The 18,503-nt window shown below is 42.6% G+C and overlaps 1 protein-coding gene across 7 annotated transcripts in view; it reads left to right on the forward strand.

Moving 5' to 3' along the window:
- Positions 1-18,503, forward strand: part of STK39 (serine/threonine kinase 39) — a 315,683-nt gene that overhangs the window by 135,967 nt on the left and 161,213 nt on the right. For 6 of the 7 annotated variants that reach the window (XM_025275591.3, XM_044934333.2, XM_044934331.2 and 3 more), the window contains 2 exons: positions 250-298; positions 401-466. In XM_025275591.3, coding sequence (XP_025131376.1) covers positions 250-298; positions 401-466 — 115 coding nt within the window. Of the gene's footprint in view, positions 1-249; positions 299-400; positions 467-2,178; positions 2,869-18,503 lie in introns of those variants that run through there. The other variant, XM_044934337.2, reaches the window with a different exon arrangement.

Raw genomic sequence — 18,503 nt, forward strand, 5'->3', positions numbered from 1 at the left:
GATGGAAAGCTGATCATGCCCCGCATATTTAACTTACAGGAGTGTATGTGTTTTGCAGTCGAGGTGTTTGAAAAGAACTGGAAGATCGGCACCAGTTTATTTGGTGCCAGCTTACGATGAATTTAGTCTGTGGTTTGCTATTTCTGAAACTGGTCTTCCAGAAAGACTCGAGGATTAAGTTGTTTCATCAAGGCAGTGTCTTTATTGAGTGGTCATTGTTTCAACTCTAATTTATTATTGATCTTTCAGGCCCACAGCAGCAGAACTTTTAAAATGCAAATTCTTCCAGAAAGCCAAGGTAACATGCTTAAAAACCCAAGTAAATCTGCTATTTTTAAAATCACTATGAATTTCAGTGTATCATATTTGATGTCAAACCTTGGGAATATTTGTTTTGCAGAACAGAGAGTACCTGATTGAAAAGCTGCTTACAAGAACACCAGACATAGCCCAAAGAGCCAAAAAGGTAAGCGCCATGAGCACTCTGGCCCCAGTGGGAGCCTCTCCCCCACCCAGGGAAGTGGAGCCTGTAGAAGAATAAGAAAAAAGATTTCCACATAGTCAGGGTGTGTATTTAGAGATTACTGGGTTAGTGATTACTCAGATAACTGCATTTTGCCTTTTGGTTACCTCAGGCTGCAGCTATGTGTTTGGGTGTAGAAACAATGTGAAACTCAAAATGATTTCAATTTTCCATTTATTGGCTTTGCTTAAAGAAGTTTGGAGGGTAGGGGCTTGTGTTGAGACTAAAACACTGGAGAGGTAAAATATCTTTGAATATCTTTTTTGGGGGGTGGATTTTACCAAAGGTGAACAGTCATTTTTAATCAGCTTGAAATGACAAAACAAAAAACAAAACTTTCGTTTTTAATGGTTATTTTGAATATCTGAGTGACATAGTTTCTTTTCTCATAAAAGACCTTGATTTTTTCTGTAGTCTATGCTATGTTAACTAAATTATATTAATAATTACCTAAAAACTGGGTTTTAGATTTTTTTTTTAAATGGTATGTATGTGTGAGTGTATTTATGTGTTGACCCAGAGTTTTTCTTGTTTGTAATGACAGATTTTGTTATGGTATGAAACTTAACAAAATTTAACCTCAGATTTGGTTTGGTTTAGTTTGATTTTAAAATTGTATTAGATATTTAAATTTAAAATATTGATGTAGGCACAGATTTAGAAAGGGGAAGGTTCTTTTTATTTCCTTTTTACAATTAATACTTACAGGGGAAGTTGACATGAATCTAAGTTGTCTGCTCTGTAAATAAAATTGGCCAAGAAATATATGCATGAGAGGTTGCATCTCAGGATACCTAAGTGTTAGTAACTTGGACTGTTAACATCTAGACACTGCTTTTTCTAAATCACTGGGTATGAAATACATTTAGCTGATGCTTTCAAATTGCTTTAAATATTAGATTTTAAAATAGACTTCAAGAAATGACCCATCTTGTGTGGGTATCTGAGCCCATCTCCTAGACCTGCAGAATTCTTTGGAATGAGCTGGTTCTTAGGCTGTGAGTTTGGGCAGGTGATGGGAGATCACTGGCCTGACTGTGGAGACGTGAGCCAGGGCTGGTCTCTGGGATGGCTCTGAAAATTTAGCGATATTCCATCAGAGTGACCAGAGAAGGCAATGGCAACCCACTCCAGTGCTCTTGCCTGGAAAATCCCATGGATGGAGGAGCCTAGTAGGCTGCAGTCCATGAGGTCACGGAGAGTCAGACACGACTGAGCAACTTCACTTTCACTTTTCACTTTCATGCACTGGAGAAGGAAATGGCAACCCACTCCAGTGTTCTTGCCTGGAGAATCCCAGGGATGGGGGAGCCTGGTGGGCTGCTGTCTATGGGGTCGCACAGAGTCAGACACGACTGACGTGACTTAGCAGCAGCAGAGTGAGACCTCCCAAGGGGCAGCATAGAGAAGCTAGAGCTTCAGTTTGAGGCAACAGAAAGTCGAGAGTACCCACCAGAGTGCGGGGACTCCATCCAGAAGGCTTAAGTAGGTGCCTAGAGTGTTTGCCTGGGGTGTCGGGGTCTAGCATGGGGTCCTTTGACCAGATAACTAGAATGTCAGCCACAGGTGAAGAAAGCTGTTAGAAAGACACTAACTTGTACAGTGTGTGCCCCCAGAGGCCTTTGCTTCAGTTTCCCTCTGATCTCATCCTGTAGCTACTCCCAGAGGGGCTTTCCCAAGCCTGCGTCCTGCCCAGGCCTCCCCCTCCCGCCTCCAGCTCGGCTCCTTGTGCAGCGTGTTTCCCCTCCCGGACCGCACCTGCCTATGTTTGGTGCTGCTCCCTGAGCCGCCTGACCTCAGGACCCTGGGCTGCTTTTTGTATCAGACGCCGCCTTCTTTGTCTTCTGAGTCCTCTCCATGTTTCCCTCTGCACCGTTTCTTGGAATGTTTCCTCCTGTTTTTAATTGAACATTTGCAGTAGATTTCTGTTAATAACTACTCTCCTACCCCCATTCCACCTTGGGCGCTAGTGCAAGATTAACTGTCTAAGCATGTCACTTAATTGCTCAAAAGTGGTTTCCAAAATTAAACAAAAGCAAATAAATGGGGGGAAACAAGTTGCCTATCAATAAAGTGCAAGCTCCTTAGCCTTAAGTTCATGGCACCATTTCAACTTACCGCCTTATACCATTGACCCCTCAACAGCACGCCAGCCCTCTGTGCAGTCACAAATCTGAGCATTAATTTATAGTTCGCCCTCAGTGTATATGGTTCCTCTGTACCTGCAGATTCACTGAATTGTGGATTGTGTTGTACTGTGGTGAACACTGAAAAAAATCCATATGTGAATGGACTTGCACATCAAACTCGTGTTGTTCAAGGGTCAACTCTATTGTACACCAAACTTAAAGCACCTCTAGTTCTTACTACATAACCCGTACTTTCCTTTGACACTCCATCAGCAAAGACTCTGTTCAGGCTGTCACTTCCCTTTTTTTAAAATTTAGATTACATATTGTTACATATTATTGTGCTGTGCATTCCAAATTTCATTTTGAATGTATCTTAAATAACAAAGAGCTCCTTTGGGGAGTGATTTTCCAACCATGTCTTCTGCCCTTTTGTTTGCTCCTTGATCTGAGACTTAAACCTCAGGGCTTGTCATTCATTCCTTCGAAAGGAAAATGGCCACACATTTCAAAGTCACACAGAGAAGAATGTGAGTTAGTTCTTTAAACATCATAATAGAAAAGAGAAGGGCCCCATAATGTTATTCTGGCTCTCCAGCTTCATTACGTTGGCTGTTTTCCTGTCATAATTCTCATTTTACAGTGTAAGTTGGTTCTCAACTACACGCCATTCCTTGCCCGTAGGTTCCATGGCAGGTATGCCAACCAGGACAGCATCCATCAGAATGCGTGTCTTGTTCATAGTAAGTGCCCACAAGTGTTTGTTGACTCAGTGAATGCATGCTTCAGTGGGCCAAGGAAAAGCCATTTGAAACTCGTTTGTCACTCTCTTGAACCTCTCAAATGCTTGGCATATACTTGTTCCTGGGCTTCCTGTTAATAATAAACCACCCTCCTTCTCTTGGGCTCATGATGTTGATAAGCATCCCTGCTGTTTCTCATTTGAAACCCCTCATGTAGGTGTGGCCACTAGGAAGTAAATACTATTTTAATCACCATGTGAATTGAAAACCCTTGTGGTAAGATGACTCTTTACATGTAGGTTCTTAAAGTGTTTAAGTAAATGTAATTTAAAATCGATACAGAGGATCCGCTAGTGCTCTCTGTGTTACTCTTTCTTGGACTTGTCTTGATTGGCATCTTCTCAGCGGTCTCCCTTCCTGTGTGCTGTGGTGCCCCTAGTTAACTGTACTCTAGTTTCTTGGTTGGGGATATGTTCCTCACAGGCTACTCTTTGTTAGTCCCTTGGTTTTTGTTTCCTCAGTTTGTTGTTTTTAAAACAGAAACAGTTCATTGATATACCAGTGTTTACATGACAACTGGGTGTGTTGACCAAGCTTTGGACATTTTGGGAACGAAGCTGTTTGAAATTCGTTGTCATAAACCATAATCTCTGCTGCTCCTCCCTTATGGTAATCCAAGTTAAGAGCTGTTTTTCAATACGTGTTTTTCTGTAACATGAACAACCCTCATATTTAAGAGAGAGAGGGACTGGTATTGTAGCTGCCCTTAGGACGGCCCATGGAGCCCATCAATGCAGTCTTTTGATGTGAGAGAAAGAGGCTTCTCATATTCATGATTGCCCCAAATGTGAAGCATTCGTTGAGAGCCACATAATTCCACGTGGGTAGGTGATCTTGTCTGCATCCAGAATGACTCCTTGGGAAAAGCACATTAAAAAATAGAGACAGACCAGTGTGTCTTCTCTGGTAATTTAGTGACATAAAATGATTTTGTTTTTTTGGATGTAAAAGTAACTTCAGAAATTAAGGATATTTGTTTTTGTTTTTTTCCCCTGGAGGTAGAGTATTTGGTCCATTCGTGGTTCTTTTGCTGAAAGGTAGTATTGTTCGGGAATCAGTTTTGTTTATTTATTTATGTCTGTGTTGGACCTTTGTTGCTGCCTGCGGGCTTTCTCTAGTTGCAGGGGCCTCTGGTTGCAGAGCATAGTCTCTAGGTGCGCGGGCTCAGTAGCTGTGGTGCATGGGCTCAGTTGCCTCGTAGCACGTGGAATCTTCCCAGGCCGGGGATCTAACCTGTGTCCCCTGCATTGGCAGGCAGATTCTTAACCACTGGACCACCAAGAAAGTGCTTAATTTTCTTTCACCTTGATTTTTCTGTCTATGAAATGGAAATTCTTTCTGACCTCAGGAATGTGGTGAAGGGTAATGAGAGATTTGGTGTTTCCAGACCATCAGTTCAGTTCAGTTCAGTTGCTCAGTCGTGTCCGACTCTTTGCGACCCCATGAATCGCAGCACGCCAGGCCTCCCTGCCCATCACCAACTCCCAGAGTTCACTCAGACTCACGTCCATCGAGTCAGTGATGCCATCCAGCCATCTCATCCTCTGTCGTCCCCTTCTCCTCCTGCCCCCGATCCCTCCCAGCATCAGAGTCTTTTCCAATGAATCAACTCTTCGCATGAGGTGGCCAAAGTACTGGAGTTTCAGCTTTAGCATCATTCCTTCCAAAGAAATCCCAGGCCTGATCTCCTTCAGAATGGACTGGTTGGATCTCCTTGCAGTCCAAGGGACTCTCAAGAGTCTTCTCCAACACCACAGTTCAAAAGCATCAATTCTTTGGCTCTCAGCCTTCTTCACAGTCCAACTCTCACATCCATACATGACCACAGGAAAACCATAGCCTTGACTAGACAGACCTTTGTTGGCAAAGTAATGTCTCTGCTTTTGAATATGCTATCTAGGTTGGTCATAACTTTCCTTCCAAGGAGTAAGCGTCTTTTAATTTCATGGCTGCAGTCACCATCTGTAGTAATTTTGGAGCCCAAAAAAATAAAGTCTGACACTTCCACTGTTTCCCCATCTATTTGCCATGAAGTGGTGGGACCGGATGCCATGATCTTCATTTTCTGAATGTTGAGCTTTAAGCCAACTTTTTCACTGACCATAGGACACTGTAAATTCTAAATGAGAACATGCTAATAATGACCCAGGAGAACAGAGTAAGTGCAGCTGTATAACTTCTCAGCTTATTCCTTATCCTCGTGCATGAGAAGAAAAGGCTTTATTTTCTTCTCATGTGGCTTTTTTAGGAGCCTGTCTCCAGCTGTCTTTTGGTGTTTGAAAGCTTGACCAAGTATTGTTCCATCATTAACATTCCTGGAATCGCTGGGTGGAAAAGGTGTAAATCATTCTGTTAGAATCAGATGCAGATGCTTAGGACTCTGTGCACTTCCTGCAGGAGCATCTGAGTATCAGAGTTGGCTGATGTCTTTGCTTTATGTTTGTGAAATAAACCTTGGGTCCCCACACACACACACTCATATTCATACATTTGCTGTGGCTAAAGCTCACTCATGGCAGGACAGGGCACCCTGTCTAAATGCCAACTGCTTAGCTAAAAAGTATGTTGGCCAGAGAAGGGATGAAGTGGGGAAACAATACACAGTGTATCTTTTTAATATGGTTGTCTGTGTTTTCATGGGGAGTAGACTCACTGGAGGATTTATGGTTTGAATTTTCTTAATTATGAAATTGAGAAGTTAAAAATGGTTAGTGATTATCAGGAGGAAGGGGGTATTTTATCACTGCTACATTTGGGTGAAGCCCTTGTGAACTGAAAGAACTCGGATGGTGTTTGTGGGTTCCAGAATTTGTTATATCAGTCTCCAAGATTGGTTTTATATTAATGACCCAAGGCTGTTGGCTCCACGTGGTCCTTCTGTGTGTTCAGGAATCAGTAGGTAGGAATATTATAGTTCACATTTGAAACTTGACATGTATTGATAACTGGTACTGTTTTTACTTTTTATTTTGAAATAATTTCAGACTTACAAAAATGTTAGCAGAATAGTATAAACATTTCTCTATATTTTCTCTTATGCTTTCTTTTGGAACGTTTCAAAGCTATAGACATGATGCCCTTTATCTTTAAATATACTTCAGTGTGTCTCTTATGTCACAGTATGATTGTCAACATCAGGAGACGAACAGTGATGCAAAACTATTATTTAATTTTCAGATCTCATATAAATTCTGCCAATGATAGTTTGCCTGGTGTAGAACCCAATCCAGGATCATAGAGTTTGATCTCTCCTTTAGTCTTCTCTAATCTGGAATAGTCTTTCTTTTTCTTTTACAACTGTGAGACTTTTAAAGAGTACAGGACAGCTGTTTTGTAGTTTGGGTTTGTCTGGTAATTCTTCATGATTAGATGCAGTGTATGCATTTTTGATGGGACTATCTTGTAAGTGGTGCCATGTTCCTCTTGGCGTATCATATTACAAGGCACATGCTGTTGATTTAATCCTTTCCTGGTGATGTTATCACATGCTTAAGGAGTATCTGTCAGCTTCTTCTCTGTAAACACAATTAGCTTTTAGTAGGAAGGACGCATTAATATTACATTCCCTCTTTATATTAAACATTAAAAGGTAAAGTGAATGTATTTACTGTACTGGGTCGTTGGTCCTTTTTCGTGGAAACATTTCTGCTTTGGGGCATTATGGTTGTACATTCATAGGATATAAATGATAGGATTTCTCTATAATTCCCAGCAGCCTTGCACACAGTGAACATTTTGCTAGCCTGTGATGTTCAGATTGAGGTGAGCGGTGGCAGTGGTGCTGCTCCAGCCTCTGTACCAGGTCTGGGAGCGGAAGCATTTGAATCGGTGTCCTTTGTTGGCTGTGCTGCCTGATCTTTCAGATGGAGCCAAGGACACCCACATGGTGCTGCCCTGGGGGTGAGAGGATCTGCCCAGGGAGTCTGGTGCTGCGTTTGACTCACACTGGGCGCTCCATTCAACAGTGGCTGCTGTGGATATCATGTATTGATAAATAAGGAGAATAATTCTTGTGGTTACCGCAGACAGGCAATTTAGAAATATGCAGTGAAACAGGAAGCAAGGAAAGAGGCCTTAAGGCAGGTGGGGGAGGAGGGGTGACGTGGGTGGCTGTTGCCGTTGCTCTGGGTACGATGGAGTAGGAGCCCACGGAGGCCTGCCAAAAGAAGGAAAGAATGACCATCGTTATTTCATCGCCATTGTCCCAGTGTTCTCTGCCTCATCAAGGCACTGGCAGTGGGTGCGGGCCAGGGCATCCCTCTCCACAGCAGTCCCCTCCACTGTGTGAAGTGGGGGACGTGTTTGTGAAGAGCCTAAGACACTAGGAATTTAATACACATAGAGCTGCTATCCTTTCACACCTGTTAGATTGCTTTCAGATATGCTTCCTTATTTATTTGAAACAATTGTGCTCCAAGACAGGTAGGCAGGGCAGGTGTTATTATGTACTGCAGAGGAATGCATGAGAGCTGAAAAGATTTGCTTAAAGTCACATTGCTTAAAGAGGCAATTCTTATTTCTGCTTCGGTGCTCTTTCCACTGAATTGTACCTCAGAAGAAAGAAGAAGGAGAGGGAGAGGATAGGAAGGAGATACAGATAGAGAGGGTGGGCAGGATTAAACAGCACAAATAGGAAAGGCAGGGGCTTCCCTGGTGGCTCAGATGGTAAAGAATTTGTCTGCAGTGCAAGATCACTGGGTCGGAAAGATCCCGTGAAGAAGGGAATGTCCACCCACTCCAGTATTCTTGCCTGGAGAATTCCATGGACAGAGGAACTTGGTGGGCTACAGTGCATGGGGTCACAAAGAGTCAGACATAGCTGAGTGACCAACACTTCTCTCTGCTGTCAGGAAAAGCAGGCTGTCGGGGAGGCACAATTGTCATTCTCAGAGCCCACAGTCTGCTGTTTAATACACATGATGGTGGTGGAGGGGGAGCCCATGCCATTCGTGGGCGCAAGGAGAACCCTGTAAACTTCCTTGTAGGAATGTGGTGAGTTCGCCAGGGTTCTTCCAGATGCGGAGAGAATAATGTGATAAAAGGGCTTTGGGCATTCTAAAGGGAAGAGAAATGGCTAGTAGGAGTTTGGTAGCATTAGCAGTTGTTAACACCCACCAGAGGCTTGGTGTCTCATTCATAAAATGGGGAAGGTAATAACAACCCACCTCAGGCTTTTGAGGATGAAATAAGGTAAGCATAGGAAGTGTATACCACAAGAGTTGGCACAAAATAGTAAATGACTCTATAAATCTAGTTATTATCATAATCATGGTACATTTTATTATTTTTATAATCACATATATGGCTTTACTGGGCTTCCCTGGTGGCTCAGATGGTAAAAAAATCTGCCTGCAATGCAGGAGACCCGGTTTTGATCCCTGGGTCGGGAAGATCCCCTGGAGAAGGAAACGGCAACCCGCTCCAGTATCCTTTCCTGGAGAATTCCATGGACGGAGGAGCCTGGCAGGCTGTAATCCATGGGGTCTGGAAGAGTCGGACACGACTGAGCGACTCACACACACACACACACACACACACACACACACGGCTTTACTAGTAGAGTTTTGTTATTTTACTGTCACTGTCTCTTTTCTGTAGGCTTTTTCACTGCGGCGCTGGGGGTGCCGCGGCTACCATTGCTGCTTCTGCTGCAGTAAGGCTGCTGCCGTCACAGCCACCGCTGCCAGTAACGGACACGGGGTGGGGTGTGCAGACAGATAAAAGGATACGGTGCAGCCGATGGGCTTGCCTTTCAGTGCGGAATACAGTGCCTGCGTCACCAGACCTGGAAAACTCAGAGAGCAGCAGACAACAAATACTTAAGGATACGGGTGTAGAATGTCCTACAAGATAGAAAAGGTCTTGGAGCTGGTCCCAGGGGGGACGTGGGAAAGGGAGAGAGGGGGACTCATACTTACTGTGGGTCTTCGTGCAATGCAAAACCCTTGGTTTACATCTGTCGCGTTACTAAGTTCAGTTCAGTCGCTCAGTCGTGTCTGACTCTTTGCGACCCCATGGACTGCAGCACGCCAGGCCTCCCTGTCCATCACCAACTCCCAGAGTTTACTCAGACTCATGTCCATTGAGTCCTTGTAATAATCAGTGAAGTCCTGAGTAACAGGATAGAGGTATAATATGTTAGATTATTACAGCTTTTTAAGAAAAAGCTATACATTTTGAAAAATGAATGAAAAAGAGCAACCAGGACCATAAATATCTCCTGGGTTGTGATTCTTCCATTTGCAGACCTGAAAAGTGAGACCTAGGTTGGTTGGGCCCTGACCAAGTTCATGCTGTCATATAGTAGCCAAGTCTGAAGCCAGGCTCCCAGTTTGCTACTATTTTGTCGCTTCTTTTAGTTGATAAAGAGGGAAAATGGGTCTGAATTTTTGTAAAATTGCTCCCCCCCACTTCTTGGAAGCTTATCATTAATTTATAAATGTTGAAATTTATACATTATCAAGAAACCAGAGAAGAAATTAGGTGATTTCAAATACTTGATGGGTGGATGTTAGTTTTGTTCCGGGTATGCCCAGTAGAGGGCAGCAGTGGGTTTTAATTCTGTGTGGTTATGAACTGCAGGCTGGTCCAGCTTGGTTGAAGGTCTCAGGTTTGGTCAGAATCGCTAAGTTGCTTCAGTCGTGTCCGACTCTGTGTGACCCCATGGACTGCAGCCCACCAGGCTCCCCCGTCCCTGGGATTCTCTAGGCAAGAACACTGGAGTGGGTTGCCATTTCCTTCTCCATTGCATGAAAGTGAAAAGTGAAAGTAAAGTTGCTCAGTCGTGTCTGACTTAGCGACCCCATGGACTGCAGCCTACCAGGCTCCTCTGTCCATGGGGTTTTCCAGGCAAGAGTACTGGAGTGGGGTGCCATTGCCTTCAGAATAGAAGGATCTAAAGTATGTTAGGTCTCTTCTGAGCTACTAGGTACTAGTTCTGAGTACTAGGCACCGCTATCAAATGGTTTGTTTTTTTTTATTGGGCAGGAGGTTAAAGGGTGATGGTTTAGGTATTTCTTGTTATTACCACTTCTCACTTTAAATTACATTTCCTGTTAACAAATCACAGTAATCTGACATGCATTTTATATAACTCATCTCCAAAAGAAAAATCTCAGTTTTGAAGATAATTATATTTTGTGGTCAAATTAATACAGTTCTGGGCGATGAAGAAATTTCCATAAAGTTCACTGGTCCCTGCAGTTCTCCTCAGAGCCAGATCTGTAAAGCAGGAGGGAGTCGAAGTGCATAACTGGGAAGAAGTGAACAGAACTCTGTGTGTGTCACCACATACATTGTGGATTTAACGTAAATACTCCTGATGATCTAAGTAGGTTTGAGGATGCATGTTCAATTACTGCTTTGTGTTTCTTTCTGCATTCCTCTTGTTTAAAAACAGCCATTATGTGAATATGGGCTTCCCAGGTGGCTTCTCAGTGGTAAAGAATCCACCTGCCAAACAGGAGACCTGGGTTTGATCCTTGGGTCAGGAAGATCCCTTGGAGAAGGAAATGGCAACCCACTGCAGTATTCTTGCTTGGGAAATCTCATGGATAGAGGAATCTGGCGAGCTACAGTCCATGGTGTCTAAAAGAGTCAGACACAACGTAGGACTAAACAACAGTGGCAGCAACTGGGAATTTATTGTACTGAGGAGCTCATGTTCACAGCGAGGAGATTGGTGATTGGGGGGTGTTACTTTTCCTATTTTAAAGCTGAAAGAACAGTTGGCCAAAGGTTAAATTTATTGGTTTAACTGGACAGATGTTCCCAGAGTGTAAGGTCATTGTTTTCATTATTTAAAAATTTAATGCCTAAAAATTTTAGGCAGGTTAGAATGCAGTCTCTTTGGTCAGAAAAGTGCTTTAGGCCACTAGGGGGTGCCATCAGAATAGTTAATTTCCTCAGAATCTGGACAGGAATTGCTTCCCAGCGTGTAAAAACCCTTGTAGATGTTTTCCTTTTGCTCTATGCCTGATATAAGGAGCTTGACTGGTGTTTATGCTGTGAGTGAATTAGGCAGAGCGGAGGATAGAGCAAAAACGGAGAGGAAAAAGCATCATACATCACTTTCAGTTCAGTTGGTGAATTGAATTTAAAAATTCATACATTCTGGGTAAGTGGCCTCTTTCTGGTGACATTTGATTTAGAGCAGAGAGGATCCACTCTGGAAATTGTGATTTGCTAATCCCGCCAGCCTCATTTAGGGCAAATGTTTGTATTTTCAGATTGAGGTATCTTTTAAAAATACCAATGGCTTAAGAGAGCATTTTAAACTTTTGCTGATCTTGGAGATCCACTTTTAGAAATTTAAACATAAGGACATTCTCAAAATATTATCAGAGATAGTGTTCATACAGATGAATTTATAGAGAACTGATTGTTTTCTGTTACCAGAAATGAATTGGTAGAATCAATGGCCTTATTTCACATCCAGTTGGATTTCTGAGATCTGTGTGTTCAAATGCATTATGTGCGTCATTTTTGCCTTTCAGAAATTTGATAGCTTTTTCTAAAGCTTGTGTGCATCTGCTAACTTTTTGAAACTTAATTGGCATGGGTGTGCCAGGAGAAGAGCCCTGACTGCCTGCCTGTCTAGTGTTCACTGAGTGTTACTGATAATATACTGACTACCATTAAGAAAGTTTGTCTTTATTCACTGTTACAACTCACACTAATACCATTTCTTTTAAAACATATCATTTCTTTTAAAAGTAGATGAACCGTGAGGAACAGAAAGGAATTTGGCTATGGTTGCGGAAAAGCTAGTATAAAAACTTAGCAGATGCCTTTTTGAACTTGTGAGAATTCTAATATGACTGTTCCTTCTCCCTGGTTTAAAACGTCAGTGGCCTCTTGTCAATTACAGGGTAAGTGTCAAGTTCCTGCCACTGATTAAGTTCCATGTTACTTGTAGGGTTGGGCTTCCCTGGTGGCTCAGTGGTAAAGAATCTGCCTGTAATGCAGGAGACGTGGATTCAATCGCTGGGTCAGGAAGAACCCCTGGAGAACTGGCAACCCATTCCAGTACTCTTGCCTAGGAAATCCCATGGACAGAGGAGCCTGGTGGGCTCCAGTCCATAGGGGTGGAACAAACATGACTGAGTGACCAAACAACGACAACAACACTTGCAGGGTTAGGGCCACACAAAGCTCCTGTGATCTGTGCTTGGCTGCCTGTCCAGATTTTCATGAGCCACTCACCATCTCACCCTGGACACACTCTTACAGAGTTACTGATTCTTCTACTTTCCAATCAACACGCTCCTGAAATCCCATGCGTGTTTTCCATGAAGGTACATGTACTGGTCACTCTGTTTTGGCTTCTCCCAGCACTGTCTCCTCTTTAGTGGAGCTTTCTCATAGCAGCACCTCAGCCCCTCAGCCCTGCACTCCAGACAGTTCATCCTTCCTTCATTCCTCCTGCTCCTAGCCTTGTTGCACTTGGCATCATTGGTAGTTTATTTCCTCCCACTTTTGCCTTCTAGACTGAGCTTCTTGGGTGCAAGCATGGTGTCATATTATCCCCCAGTTCCCAGCATAGTATCTTGGTCAATCAGTAAGTATCTTTGGAATTAACGTTCGGCAAGCAAGGTTGTGAAGTTACGATGACAGACTTTGTGGGAGTTGGCGTGAGAGCATGAGCCGGGACAAAGTAAATCTGCTTTTAGTTTTGCAGGAGAATTGTTAAGCTGTTTTTCAGTTGGTGCTCCATCCTTGTATTTCAAGTCTATGACTCGGAGTTTATCTGATCTTAGGTTGAAAATCCTTTGTTATCTCCAATTTGCTAAGAGTCTTGGGTGAGCCAATTAATTGTATTTACCTTTGCCATCTTACCATAAAATGGAATGGTTAGATTTTATTGTCTAACAGTTCTGTTGTCCACTTTGGACTATTTGACAGCAAAAATGTAATCCCTGGCACTCAGCATATTTCCATATTGTAATTTTCTTCACCCAGTCACTACGCATATAAGGTTTCCTGTTACCTGAAGCCACATCTAATTAGGAATATATTTTGAAACTACATTTAAATTGGTTTTTAGTACTCTTTCATTCTGGATTACCTGTTAACTTATTTCCTCATTTTAGGGGAAATAATTAGATTGCACCCTTATATCATGATTCTGTAAATCTTTAAAACAAGGCCGACATTATGGAGAAGGGAAGGTGAACGAGACAGAAAATGACAGAACTTTTGTACTTAATTCAGAACAAGAGAACTCCTTTTCAGTGGAAGGAATGCACATGTTTTGCCCTCTTTCCTCCCTGTGCTGAGCTGTGCTTAGTTGCTCAGCCATGTCTGACTTTTTGGGACCCCCATGGACTGTAGCCCACCAGGCTCCTCTGTCCATGGGATTCTCCATCCAAGAATACTGGAGTGGGTTGCCTTGCACTCCTCCAGGGGATCTTCCCAGCCCAGGGATCGAACCCAGGTCTCCCCGCATTGCAGGCATTTTCCTCCCTAGCCCCTTACCAAGTTGTATAATGAAATGAGAGGCCAGCAGAGGGCATGGTATACATGCTTAAAAAATCATGGAGAGTCGGGTGTAGGGCTCTGCTTATTTTATGTTAATCAAATTTGATTGGCATAATAGAGATGGATGACTCTGTTGTTTTTTTTTTTTAATTGAGTAGTATTTTTAAAAATTTCTTACTTTGAAATTCAGTAATTTTAAAAGCAATTAAAATTCAAGAGGCCCAGTTGCGGTTGTGCTTTGATATAGGATTTTCTAAGCTTCCCATTAAAATTAGTCCCACAGATTCAAATACTGATTTAAAAAAGTATATAATAACTTTAAAAAATTGTTTTTCCTTACATACACACATACAGAAAGGCAAGGAGCGTTTGTAGAACTTACAAAGCAATAACAAAGCTAAGAGATTCAAACAACAGCCTTTAATTTAACCTAAATTTAAAAGACCATTTGAAATTGTTTTGATTGTTGTGCAACCAGCTTGTTGGCTGATTATGTCAGTTGGGGAGGAACTGGGAAGGTCCTACTTTTTTTATCCAGACCAGAAGGACCCCTTAGGGAATAGGACAAGGTACTGAGTGGTGGGCTTTTCTCTGTGACTTTATGGAAAGCAGAAGGAGGTAGATGACGGAGAGAAGGAAAGAGGAAGATGAGAAAACAAGCTTGGAAAGAGGCAGAAAAGGCCCGGAGAGAGGGGAAAGCACTTGGTCAGGAAGCAGGGATCCATGGAAGTCTGTGATTGAAAGTTCACAGCCAAGCGTAGGCTGAGCAGACAGGCCCCAGCCTGACCCTGGCTCTGGCGCTCCCTCCAGCGTAGCCTAGAGCATCCACTGAACGCCCTGAGCTGCATCTGTGAAATGCAAACTGTTCAGGGGCTTCCCATTGGTGGTCCAGGGTGAAAACCCGAGTCCTTCATCAGGCCTCTAGGGTTTGGAACGGTCTAGTCCCTGTCTCACCTTTAGCACTTCTCTTGCATTCTCTCCTGGTTCTCCATGTGTCTGCTGGCCTGAGGCTCTTAGAGGAGCTGCTTACCCCTGTGTTTGGAGGTGTTAGGCTTTTCATCCTTAGCTGACCTCAGTCTCAGGTCCGTCATTTCTCCAGAAAACAAAATTGGAATTATGCTGTATTTACTGCTCTACCTGCATTTTCATTTAAGATACCTGTGGACATTTTTTGGTGTCAACATAGATTTATACAATCATTTTAAATGACAGTATTATATTCTGCTACAAGAATGACTGTGATTAATAATGAGTTATTTCTTGATGGACAGTTAGATTGTTTCCTTTTTTTTTTTATTGTTAACCATACTGGAATGATGGAGAAGGAAATGGCAATCCACTCCAGTATTCTTGCCTGGAGTATTCCGAGGACAGAGGAGCCTGGTGGGCTACAGTCTATAGGGTCACAAGGAGTTGGACATGACTGAGCAATTTTCACTCACTTCACATACTGGAATGAACATCATTGTACAAATGAACATCATTGTACGTGTGTTACTGCGTGTGATGTTACCTATTTTCTTAGGATATGTTCCTAGGGGTGGAATTGCTTGGTCCAGCTTGGCCAAAGAGTATATGCCTTATAATGATCGATGTCTCGTGGCTTATTGATGTCTAAAGTGGGAGTCTTTGTAGTTGAAATCTTACACTGAGCCTCAGGTCTCTCATCTGCAGAGTACTGTATTACTTATACCATGCTTAGTCCAGTACCTAGCATTTGATATTCAGTATTATTTATTTACTTTTGGTATTGAAATGTTTTCCCTGTACATTTATTTTCAGTCTTTCTTAGATCTGCAGTCAGCTATTTTGTAGAGAGCATGAGAGAACTTCTAGCAGTTTTGCAACCTTGAGACTTTCAGTAACTTTAGGAGAGATTAGAATTCACCATGATCGATAGAAAGCCTATTATTGAGGGCCCAGCTTGGGAACCTAAAGTCTTAGAGCCATTAAAGGTAGTTCAGAGAGAGCTGTTGTTGGCGAGAAGCATGACAAGCCCTATTCTTCAGTCTGCTCTTGGGTAAGGAATTATTTTCAGTGTGGGCACGAGGCCGAGCATCTCTTGTTACAAGGTGTTTCTGCCCGTTATTCTGTCACTTGGAACTCTTCTGTCCAGAATAAACAAATGATAAACCAGCTGCCAGCCTGCGAGTAACGATCAAACCATTTCCATCATCCCTGGGTTTATGGTTTGGAATTCTCGTTACGAGATCTGATGTCAGCCACTTGTGCCTTACCAGGTGTTGGCCATGCCCAGCATCTACACTCAAAGGGTGGTACCACACTGTTTGGATATTGAGCTCTGCCTCTTTTTTTTTTTTTTTTTTTGGCTTTTGTTATATACCCATGTCCTAGTTCAGATTCCCTACGATATTAACCAAATTATAGCTTTCAAAATTGTAACCCCTATTTTTTTCTGCATCATTGCATAGTATTATTATTTTTTTAATAATTTTATTTATTTATGGCTGTGCTGAGTCTTTGCTGCAGTGTGGGCCCATAGGCCCACTAGGACCACAGCCTTGTCTAACTCAATGAAACTAAGCCATGCCCGTGGGGCAACCCAAGATGGGCGGGTCATGGTGGAGAGATCTGACAGAATGTGGTCCACTGGAGAAGGGAATGGCAAACCACTTCAGTATTCTTGCCTTGAGAACCCCATGGACAGTATGAAAAGGCAAAATGATAGGATACTGAAAGAGAAACTCCCCAGGTCAGTAGGGGCCCAATATGCTACTGGAGATCAGTGGAGAAATAACTCCAAAAAGAATGAAGGGATGGAGCCAAAGCAAAAAGAATACCCAGCTGTGGATGTGACTGGTGATAGAAGCAAGGTCTGATGCTGTAAAGAGCAATATTGCATAGGAACCTGGAATGTCAGGTCCATGAATCAAGGCAAATTGGAAGTGGTCAAACAAGAGATGGCAAGAGTGAACATCGACATTCTAGGAATCAGCGAACTAAAATGGGCTGGAATGGGTTAATTTAACTCACATGACCATTATATCTACTACTGCAGGCAGGAATCCCTCAGAAGAAATGGAGTGACCATCATGGTCAACAAAAGAGTCCGAAATGTAGTACTTGGATGCAATCTCAAAAACAACAGAATAATCTCTGTTCGTTTCCAAGGCAAACCATTCAATATCACAGTAATCCAGGTCTTTGCCCCAACCAGTAACGCTGAAGAAGCTGAAGTTGAAAGGTTCCATGAAGACCTACAAGACCTTTTAGAACTAACACCCAACAAAGATGTTCTTTTCATTATAGGGGACTGGAATGCAAAAGTAGGAAGTCAAGAAACACCTGGAATAACAGGCAGATTTGGCCTTGGAATATGCAATGAAGCAGGGCAAAGACTAATAGAGTTTTGCCAAGAAAATGCACTGGTCATAACAAACACCCTCTTCCAACAACACAAGAGAAGACTCTACACATGGACATCACCAGATGGTCAACACCGAAATCAGATTGATTATATTCTTTGCAGCCAAAGATGGAGAAGCTCTATACAGTCAGCAAAAACAAGACCAGGAGCCGACTCTGGCTCAGACCATGAACTCCTTATTGCCGAATTCAGACTGAAATTGAAGAAAGTAGGGAAAACCACTAGACCATTCAGATATGACCTAAATCAAATCCCTTATGATTATACAGTGGAAGTGAGAAATAGATTTAAGGGCCTAGATCTGATAGATAGAGTGTCTGATGAACTATAGATGGAGGTTCCTGACATTGTACAGGAGACAGGGATCAAGACCATCCCCATGGAAAAAATGCAAAAAGCAAAATGGCTGTCTGGGGAGGCCTTACAAATAGCTGTGAAAAGAAGAGAAGTGAAAAGCAAAGGAGAAAAGGAAAGATATAAGCATCTGAATGCAGAGTTCCAAAGAATAGCAAGAAGAGATAAGAAAGCCTTCTTCAGCGATCAATGCAAAGAAATAGAGGAAAACAACAGAATGGGAAAGACTAGGGATCTCTTCAAGAAAATCAGAGATACCAAGGGAACATTTCATGCAAAGATGGGCTCAATAAAGGAGAGAAATGGTATGGGCCTAACAGAAGCAGAAGATATTAAGAAGAGATGGCAAGAATACACAGAAGAACTGTACAAAAAAGATCTTCATGACCCAGATAATCACGATGGTGTGATCACTGACCTAGAGCCAGAAATCCTGGAATGTGAAGTCAAGTGGGCCTTAGAAAGCATCACTACGAACAAAGCTAATGGAGGTGATGGAATTCCAGTTGAGCTATTCCAAATCCTGGAAGATGATGCTGTGAAAGTGCTGCACTCAATATGCCAGCAAATTTGGAAAACCCAGCAGTGGCCACAGGACTGGAAAAGGTCAGTTTTCATTCCAATCCCAAAGAAAGGCAATGCCAAAGAATGCTCAAACTACCGCACAATTGCACTCATCTCACATGCTAGTAAGTAATGCTCAAAATTCTCCAAGCCAGGCTTCAGCAATACGTGAACCATGAACTTCCAGATGTTCAAGCTGGTTTTAGAAAAGGCAGAGGAACCAGAGATCAAATTACCAACATCCGCTGGATCATGGAAAAAGC

The sequence above is a fragment of the Bubalus bubalis genome, chromosome 2 (assembly GCF_019923935.1).
Source record: "Bubalus bubalis isolate 160015118507 breed Murrah chromosome 2, NDDB_SH_1, whole genome shotgun sequence".
Classification (NCBI taxonomy): domain Eukaryota; kingdom Metazoa; phylum Chordata; class Mammalia; order Artiodactyla; family Bovidae; genus Bubalus; species Bubalus bubalis.